This window comes from Notothenia coriiceps, unplaced genomic scaffold (assembly GCF_000735185.1).
Source record: "Notothenia coriiceps isolate Sejong01 unplaced genomic scaffold, NC01 NC01_scaffold00028430, whole genome shotgun sequence".
Taxonomy (NCBI): domain Eukaryota; kingdom Metazoa; phylum Chordata; class Actinopteri; order Perciformes; family Nototheniidae; genus Notothenia; species Notothenia coriiceps.
Genome location: NW_011361131.1, coordinates 51732 through 62023, shown reverse-complemented (window position 1 = coordinate 62023; position 10292 = coordinate 51732). Strand labels below are relative to the sequence as shown.

The following is a 10292-nucleotide window of genomic DNA, read 5'->3' as shown; positions in this document are numbered from 1 at the left end:
TTGTTATCTAACTGTCTTTCACTGAGACTTTAATGATTTCCAAATGTTCCATCTGATTGCTATTGGCAAAGGTTGCATGTTTAGCGTTATGTGTTGGAAATGTGAGCAGGCCTTGGCTGGCACAAGGCTTTGGGGTAAAACGCAAAGTCTGACCCCATAAAAAAACCTGGCCGCGGACATTCCCATAGTATACAGTACATGACTCTAATGGAAAAGAGCTGCCTCACACAAACCTCAGCGCTGTGTTTTTGTGACACCCTCACTGACTGACTGAGTGTGTGTGTAATGTATGCTTGTAGATGTGCAAGATACACCCTGAATGTGTTTGTGGGGGCCACACATGTAAAAGGAAGTTTACCTTGTAGGAACATCTCAGGCTGTGGTAAAGCTTGTTAAGACCTTACAGATTGTGGTTAAAAAAGGAAGTCTCAATATCATGCAAGAGCAAATATGAAAGCTAGGTGCGATCCTGTAAACGTCAGTGAATCTTTGTTTAAGTCAAGTAGCCCGTTCGTTCCCAGATCAGTTAACTGCTCATTACAGCTTCCTGTGCAGCAGACAAAATACTGACAGGGACTGAGCTTCAGCGTCCGTACCTGCCGAGTGCTTGACTGGGATCAGTGACGGATGTTTGTAGTCGTGGCTGCTGTCATGACTGGAATCAGAACACCAATAGAGATTACAAGTGAGATAATGCGTTTTGGCTTTTAATGGAATGACATCGCGTATAGCGCGCGCAGTGGACTAGTGCGTAGGTGTTCGAATCAGGGGAGCACAGGTTCAAACCCCACTGCAGTCAGCATGTCGTTGTGTTCCTGGGCAAGACACTTCACCCCAAATTGCTCCTGTGGGCATTGTCAACCGTATTGAGTATGTAAGTCACTTTGGATAAAAGCGTCTAACAAGTGACATGTAATGTAATGCTAATAAAAATCACTCATAACTGAACAGTTTGATATGGCTGAATCAGATACGATAACTGAAACAATTGTAAAAATGAGAGGTCAAGGTTTCTAGTATAACATGTTTCTTTTCCAATTGTATACGTTTTAAAAACAAGTGTAATTTTAGGTTATACAGGAGTCTTTTTACACAGGTAGGATTTAGCGGGATTTTCACTAGTGTATAATCAGCTGAAACTCAGTGCTGTTGAGTTTTCATTCACTTGGAAAGAGCCCATCATATCATCATCGGTAGCAAATCTGCTTCCACTGAACCTGCCAATGAATCTTGAAGTGTGTTGATTATCTGTCTTACAAGTTCCTCAGCTTACAGGTGGTCAGCCTGAAAAATGCTTAAATGAGAATTCAATGTTATGTATTTCAATGAGACTACAATAATGCATCACTAGGGATGATGTTTTGAATGGTTCATTTATCAGAAAGATTAATGTGATGTATTTTCAAGTTGTTGGAAATAAAACAAACAACTGTTTTCTTAAGTAAAGTCATTATGACCATTGGGACATTAGTCTGTACACTAAGAGTTCATGCATGATTGACATAAATACGTCAGCACCATGTGAGACATGCAATTGAAATCCCTTCACATACTGTAGCATTTCATTCATACAGTTTTCTTGTGTTGGCTGCAGGGCCAGTGTTTCGCAGCCCGTGTGAGTTGCTGCCGGTGGGGACGGGACACCCAGTGCAGGCCACACTGAAGAGCTACACCGCCCTGTCAGGCTGTGCAAGCAGAGGCACCACCAGCCTGCCCCAGGAGGTCCACATCATCAACCTGAGAGGACATGTTCCACAGGGACCAGACAGCAACCCCGCTGAAGTGAGTCATTCTTAGGAGAAGTTCAAATGTAGCTATATTGTCTGCCAACATCATTGTCTCTTCAATACAAACAGTCAAGATAAGACTTGAATCACAAATTGTTAATAGTGAGGCATTTAACAATTCTCTTCACCCATATATACCTTCAGTATAGGCAGACAGTTGTGTTTTGTTTTCTCAACATTGACACTATTTCACGCAGTCTTATCTTCTGGGTAGTATTGTTGTTCAGCCGGATAAAGAGTGCAAGATCTGCTGCATATTTCCACCGCCCTTGTTGGCTCTATTTTTAACCAGTGACTCTGATAATGGCTGCCAGTCCTTTTCCCTTTTGTTTTTCGAGAAAGCTTCTTGGCAAAGAGTTAGTAAAAACACGTTCACACTAGAGTGGCACAGTGAAGTTCATCCACACAAATCCACTGGAAGCTTGTTAAAGGCGGATTACAGCTAGTTGGTAAAAGTCTCTTTTTGGTGCGGTATGGCTAACACGCTTGTTAGGTGGGATAATAATTTTGTTTTTGAAACAGTTTAAACTCAGACAGATCAGGGTTAAAATAGTGAATGGTGCAACAAAGCAAATACGCTTTGATAGCCTCAAACTATTTATAATCTCTGTTTCATTAAGACAGCTGTCTAATGGTTAATGGTCAACATGTTGAATTTGACAAACAAAAAAGACTACCTATATGGTAATTAGCCTGATTCTGATGTTGAGATTGGCTAACCTAATCTAACCCTTGACTTTCTAAAGAGTAAAAAGAACAATAATTAGTCAGTCATTTAAATGTCTGTACAGAGATATTTTCCAACCACTTTAGAGCTAATCTCTTTAGTGCACTGATTTAAACTGGCAGCACTTCTTCTGATAGAGTTCCAAATGGTGTCGGTTTTAAAAACCACTCCCTGTCTCCAGGTGATGTCTCATAGCAGGACTCCTCACAGTTGAAGGTGAATCATAGGCCCACGGCCTCCTAAATGCTGTATCTGGAGTTTGAACTGTCCCACGTTCCTCTCCCCCTCAGTCACAGCAGTGTGAAACGCAGCATGTATAGACTTGCCATTGCTGCTGATGTAGGCTTAAGACGTTGCCAAGGCCAAATACACAGAACACCGGTATGTGTGTGTGAGTATGCTGCATCAGCACGTACATACAGAATGTAATCTGAGTGTTTGTTCTGAAGCTTTACCACATGAACTCAAATGATAGAGTTCTGTTTTCATAACAATGAGAAGCATTTGTCTTTTGTTGTGATCTGTCATGTTTACTCCACACAATGTAATGTCGAAATTTGACGGATGTTTTTTATAAAAATCTTGAAATATGTAGAGCTGGCCAGGAGCATTGACAATGTAACAAGCATAAGATGCATTACAAAAAATGGCCCAGCTTGATACATTTTTTAAACCTGTTTATTAATTTACAGATAAGCAGTGTAGGCCAGAGCAGGGGTTCCCGACCTTTTTTCCCAAGAGCCCCCCCAAATGACTCCTGTTGGAAGTTGCGCCCCCCCCCCCACACACACACTGGGGGGTGGCGCAACAGCGGTAATTAAAGTTTAAAACTCTCAAAAATGCTACAACTACTGTCACAAACTAGATGAATGTGAAGTATTTTNAAAAGTTTTACGTTATTTTCTGAGGTCTCTCGACGAAAACCTATAACAATGATACGTTCCTGTTCAGTGATCTTCACCATGACAGAATAATTTATGGTGTCATCCATATACTGAAGCTCCTATTGGTTTTCTCAACATTTAAAAGAAGCTTAAGGCCCCTGAGTAGAGGGCTCCGCCTGTGTTTATATAACAAGGGTTACCATACGTAACCCCTCGTTATATCTCTCACAGAGCCCCCGATTTATACACTCGCTGTCGTCCCACAACAACACTGTTCCATCTCACTGTTTCTGACCGGCTTTCTGGTTAGCAGCCGCTGCACCTCACTCACCTCTCCCTCGGTCGTAAGCGTGGAGAGGAAAGAGGCTGCGGCTGACAGAGCACACCCTGACGCGCTTACCCCGCAGAGGTGTGCTGTGATGTGGAGCAGTGGTACCCACAGGGGGGGTAGCGCAACAGCGGTAATTAAAGTTTAAAACTCTCAAAAATGCTACAACTACTGTCACAAACTAGATGAATGTGAAGTATTTTGTTAAAGGAGGATGAAAGCGTAATTAAGGAGCACTATTGGAGTGACTTTGATGGTTATTGGACTCAGGATTAATTCATTTGGATTCCCGCTGTATGAAGAAATTAAAGGATGGCNTGCCGATGTGTTAATGTGGATTCAAAAAGTCGTAAATAATCTAAAAAATGGAGGAGACCGATCTGATCGGAGCAACTGTAACAAATAATCCGAATGAAACCGGCATGGACAATGACTATGTTTTAAAAATGCGCTTATCCAGAAAAGCCCGGTTTGGACACTTTGCGGGCAGAAGAAACATTTCTATTAAAGAAAGAATTATACATCTCTGTCTTTTTATGCCTTTAATAGCTACTAACTTGAATTGTTATTCAAATTAATTAATCAATTATTTTGTATATGTTATTGTAATGTAGAGACAAGGCTTTTAGTGACAATCATGTATTGCTTTACAATTATATGTAAAAAATAAATAAATTAAAAAAGTCTAAATATGATATATGGCCTCAAATCATCTGAGGCCTACGATCTTTGGAGCCCCCCCAGGTTGGGAACCACTGGTCCAGAGGATACAATCATTATTTATTAAATGAAAGTATGATACTCAGATTTTGCATGCAATGTGAGGGACTGAATTGTTTCACGCACAAGTGAAAAAAAATACTTCTTAACACATTTGCAACAAACATACTGTACACTCAAAAGTCTAACTTTTATAAGTAACTATTAACAGGATACTTTTCCTTTTAATTTGGGCCATGCTATTTTTATTGCAGAAAGAAAAATGTCTCAGTGTTTTTCAGTGTTTTTCAGCCATTGTAGGTATGGCAACGCAGCATGTTTTTTTTTGCCCCTCTGACTTTACTACATGCAGACTCCTGCCAAGTAAGATGGTTGTGTTGAGTTTCATCTCCACTTGTGTCAAGGTAGATTATGATTCAACACAGATAGATTTTTAATGAAAACAAACTGAATTGGTATTTATTTTCGACCAAGTGGCCATTTATAGGACAGATAAGTGCAAGGCAGAGTATACAGTAAAGACTTTTGCTATTATTTACAAGGATTTTCTTTCTCAAGTTTTTTAACTTTTGTCAACAATGAAACTTCGGAAAGTCAAACAATCTCAACCATATTTATGCTGCTGTTGAAGCTGTCACAACCCTTGAGGCCAACCGTCTACATCTTATTTCCACTTGCTCTCAAGAGACCCTGCTGCAACTGACAAGTTATTTCTCAAGTCTTCTACAGAGATCATTTATTACAATTAAAAGCAGACAGATAAGTACAATTAAAGACATTCGGACACTGGCAACACAATTTCATTTTTGTCTTATGGCATTTATTTTACATAATTAGTTTTATTTATTAAGAGAGGTATAGCGTGATTAGCTCTGTAAATGACTACTCGGAGCCTAAATGTAATAGATAGTCCAGTAAAACTTCAGTTTGAAGGTCTGTGAAAAGCATCTCTTCATGTCAACGTATCCAGCTGTTGGTAACCCATCAGCTAGGACTTTAGCGGAGGAGGCAGATTTCCAGCTGTCCGTTCCTCTGCCTACAGCCTTGGCTGCAGAAGGTCACTTCAGCTCTGATTGAGATTACGTTGCCCAGCAGAAGCTTTTTCCATGAGCTTGTGATAAGATAAGATCAATCCCCTCTCCCACTCTGGTCCTTGATTGCATTTCCACCTGGGTCTTTGGCACAAGAAGCCTTCCAAAGGGCTTAGCCTTCAACAAGACTGAGTTGGAGGGCACACAGTGCGTCACGCTGTGGTCCCATTGACACAATCTGCCCCTCATCTGTGATCTCTGGTGACAGGAGGAGGTGATGAAACAGGGGGAAAGGGAATGACAAACTGAGCCATCCTTGGCTACATTTGGGCAACTTGCTGAAGCAAAATAGAGTAAAGTTGGAAGTGAGGAGGTTTATGTCGTTCATGGGAACGTTCCTTGGAATTATTTCCTAAAAGCAAACCATTAAACTGCATGACTTACAGTATATATCAAGCTCCCTGATCTTCTTTGTATAAATAACAGAAATACATATTTTTCTTTAATTTAAGGCTGATCTAGTAATCTGATTTGGAAGCGTCCAAATTGATTTCACTCTTAGTAAGGGGTCTTTTCCCTGTTTGCTTTTCTCATGCGTATCCTTTGCTTATTTTCAAAGTCAGCACATGGGTGCTGGTCAGTCTGTGTGCATGTCATTTTTCTCTGAGTGCTACTCCTCACCTCTGCTGATGGAGGAGGAAGTGGTGTCTGGGCCACAGAACAGACTGTATTTGGATGTGTTCGAGGCCCGCAGGACAAAAGGTGCCTCTAGCTGGGTTTTGGCTGTGCTGGACTCTTGGCTGTCTGGGTTCAGGGGCTGCTGGAGAACATGATGTGCCCCACTGACTCCTCACTAAGTATCTGCAAAGCCTTGACCAGGTCGGAGGAATAAATCTTCGTTCCACAAGGTGTGTATCGGACATAGGCGATCACATGGTCTGTCTCCTACACACACACTGGCACACAAATGTCCTGCAGCAAAGATTTGTGAGGCCTGCTTCACATCTCTTCCACATCCGTGTGTGAAAGTCATGGCTTGCAGTTTGTCCATATTTTTAGTGAAGACGTGAGAGCAATGAATTGTTTCCTGCCTGCACCAGTGAACCCATTCAGTACGGGTATTAACTGAGGGCTATGAACTGTTATCCACTGAAAGAATTGCACAGCTGGACCTGACTCAGAATACACACTTTGGCTCCTGGCCAATCCACACACCAACGCAGAGTTATTAAGTGCAACAGAACACCTCAGTTGTGACTGTGCACAGTGCTTCGTCTGGGATATGCTTCGGGCTTGAACTCAGCGTAGAATAACACAACAGAAGGAGAAAATATGCTAATCATTCATTTAAGAACTCTTAAGCTAGAAATACCCACCATAATATTTTGATAGTATTCGAGTGATGTACAAGCCATGTGCTCAATTCTGCTGATGAGAGAGTGAAGCAGTAGAGCCATCTCAACTAAAGTCACAAATATGTACAATGTTGCCTGTTCTTGATGCATTCCTAATAAGTGTGATCTTAATAACCACATGTAATACAGGTGATACTGATTTAAAATAACTTGTAACCTAAACACAAGATGTTACATTTTGAAATTGGTTCACCCTACTTTCACAAGCATCCCTTACAGAAACTGAATGACTTAAATCGATTACTATATCATAAATTATAGTTTTTTAATTGCCCTGTTACTGATTATAATTTCTTCCAGTGAGCAGGAGATTATGTTCCTTTTGCCAATGGCAGTTATGCCATTAACGTTAACGTTTTGAACAATCAATTTCATGCAGCACCCTGATTAAGTAAGACATTACAGATTCCTCAACTCTTGATATCTTCTCCCTAAAACTAGCTTTCTATTGGTCTTCATCTAGATTTAGAGCTTGTACTATAGTAAATGAATGGGACACTACAGCTTTAAAGAAGACTCTATTGCCTTAATCAATTCAAATCAGTCGTATTCATATAGTAATAACTAATAATAACTTCTTGCAAAGGCAGCTACGTTTTGACTTGTGCACAGTTTAGCCATACTAGCCACCCTAAGGACGGCAATCTAGGTCTGTTCTTCTAATGTTTGGTCAGTTTGTGCTCCACTTTGGTCAAGACCTTTTCTCTAGTATCACCATAAGGTGTTTTTCTTTTTCTCTTTCTCTTTCTCATAATTCTCTGGACTTGTACTCAACTTCCTGTAGACAGTGGGCTGTTCTTTCATAGATTCATAGCTCTCCTTTTATATAAAATGTCCAGTGCTGTCATTGGCACGCCTGGCCAATATTTTTTTAACATTTGTCTGATTTCCTCAGCTCTAGTGATCTTGATCATAGTAACAGAAGCCCATTTTTCTCTCTTATACCCTTGTGGACCTCTAAATAAAAGAAAGGGCCAGGCTGAGAGACAGTGTCCAGGAATGGCACTAGTAAAGTTACTGTTCTGTGCTAGAAGTCATAGCAAAGCCTGTAGTGCCAGGTTGGGGCTTTTTGTGTCGGGGTAGTGATTTCCTCAAAAACTGGTAGAATCATTTTCACAAAATGGTGTTAGATAAAAAAAGATATTTCCTTCGAAGCGGAGTAACAGTCAGAGTGGGCTTTGCTGTAGACGAGACTTACTGCTCGAATTTAATCCAAGCTTTAAACCCCTTTTGAGGCAAAATATATTTTCGTCCTGTGACTATTGACCTGGAGGTGTTGGTGTTTTGCCACTTAAGCTCTACCAAAACAATGACCTCATCCAGGGGTTCTTTTCTGTCCCCCCAGCTTCGGTTCAACGGTGTAGGTATCAAGTTTGAACATTTTTCCATATGTTCCCTCAGCCACATGCTAAAGTGGCCTTTTGCACCCTGCGAACAAACCACCACCATATGTGCGCTGATGCAGAGCCTGGCACTTTGGCAGACACCTAAGTTCCCCAGTTGCTGCAAAGTGCAGAGCGAAAAACTCAAAAACAAGAGACCTGTCTGGGGATGCAGTCGGTGATAGGGAATAAACACAAGGGGCTGACCATATCTCAAATACGCCATCTTTCTCTAATCAGTTTACCAAAAGCAAACATCAAACACAGCCACTGGCTCTGAATCAGGGTGAGGCAGAGCAGATGATTGTTTTATCAGCTGGAATTCAGAGATATCTTTGACTGTAGGAGACACAAGCTGAAGGAGCTCACCGGGCACAAACCGCTGGCGAGAGCCAAGTGTCAGATAAGAGCTCACACACAAGACAAACTGCACACACAAAGGCAGCTTTTTTCTCTTCAAAACTTGCTTTTGTATGGCCTCACACTGTTATCAAATGGCATGCAGCTTTTGCTCAGTAGAACTTTTTTCTCCTAGGATTTCTCCACATGTGAATACATTGAGTAAATAAAACACTGCAGAGCACAGACCTCCGTCGAATCCATGCCCCCCATCTCGCCATGTTAAAGAAAGTGAAAAATAGTGTGTGTTTGCCCTGTGATTCAGATACCTTCCACATTTTAATGAGTTCTTCCTTGCCCATGCTACACACTCCCCATACAATTCCATACAACTCTTGCCAATAGTCTTTTGGTAATCCTTATAACCTCCTTAGATTGGTGGAGTTGATAAAGGTAGAACATCCAAAGTATCTAAAGAAATAAGAGGAAGCGCTCAAATCACAAAGGGTACTGACAGTAGCAAGAGCTAACAACAGTAGCCCATTAGCTAATGAATTAAGTTGTGTCCTTTCAAATCAAAGTGGTATTATAAACCATTATTTGTGCATCGCAACAAAGATATTACCAATTAAAGAGCAACTTCCAGGTTAAAGACACCTGTGAATAAATGTGTAGGAAAATGATGAATACACTAGATTTTCAAAAAGATTTACAGAAATATACACTACAGTGACATCTGGCGTTGTTTTTGTAAGAAATGTTCACTTCCGCATAAAAAAGCCTCCCCACGTGACCTCCCGCGTGTGACGTAACATGGGGGACACAAGGGGGAGAGCGGCCGGTGAAACGTATTAATAAACATGGATCCCAATGCTAGTTTCGACACAGAAGACACAGAGGAAGTTGAACATGTATATTCGAATGCATATGACGGACCACAACCTTATAATTATGAGCCTGCTAGGCGTCCAAGAGACTTGGAGCAGCCAAGGATTAGAAGAAATAACGGCCATCGGAGAGAAATTGAGCTGTGGTGTGAGGAGAACCAGTGGAGAACTGGGCAGCTATCTTGGTGAGTGACCGGCGTTAGCTACAGAATGTTAGCTAACGTCACATCACAACATTGTGAAGTTAGCTATCATATATCAGACTATAACTAAAGTAGCATTGATAATATAGTAACGTTACTGGCAGGACTGTTGATACTGATCCATAACAGAAACTAATGCGCAAGTATCAGCCGTATCTCGCGTTACCTAATGCAACTCCACACTACGTACGGTGCTGTGTACCGGAGGAGAGACGCGAGATACGGCTGATACTTAACGATCTGGCGGAGAAAGGTTGTGGATCCTCCGTTGATATGCCGTTGTAAATGGCTTGATGGAAAGCAGGTGTGTAGTCGGGGAGGGTGCACAGCTGATTGCAGCAGGTGAGTGGAGGTTGAGCCGGGAGCCAGGAGTGACAGCCACCACGCACACACAAACAACACAGACCGGAGGGGAGAGAGAGAGAGCAGCGAAGGGGGGAGGGGAGATAGAAGTAATACGGTTTCCTGATAAAGCTGTGGAGAGTATGTGCTGCAGGGAGGTGGATGCACAACGCACCCAGGAACGAACGCTAGCTCCTGTCCTTTTTACTGTGGACTCGATGTCCTGACAGGCTGGTATTTGTGCAAC

At 41.7% G+C, this 10292-nt stretch overlaps 1 protein-coding gene across 1 annotated transcript in view; it reads left to right on the top strand.

Moving 5' to 3' along the window:
- The window catches only part of tgfbr3 (transforming growth factor, beta receptor III), a 73205-nt gene that overhangs the window by 17123 nt on the left and 45790 nt on the right, over window positions 1–10292 (top strand). The window contains exon 2 of the mRNA XM_010785918.1: window positions 1595–1782. Within this exon, the coding sequence (XP_010784220.1) occupies window positions 1595–1782 (188 nt within the window). The remainder of the gene's footprint in view (window positions 1–1594; window positions 1783–10292) is intronic.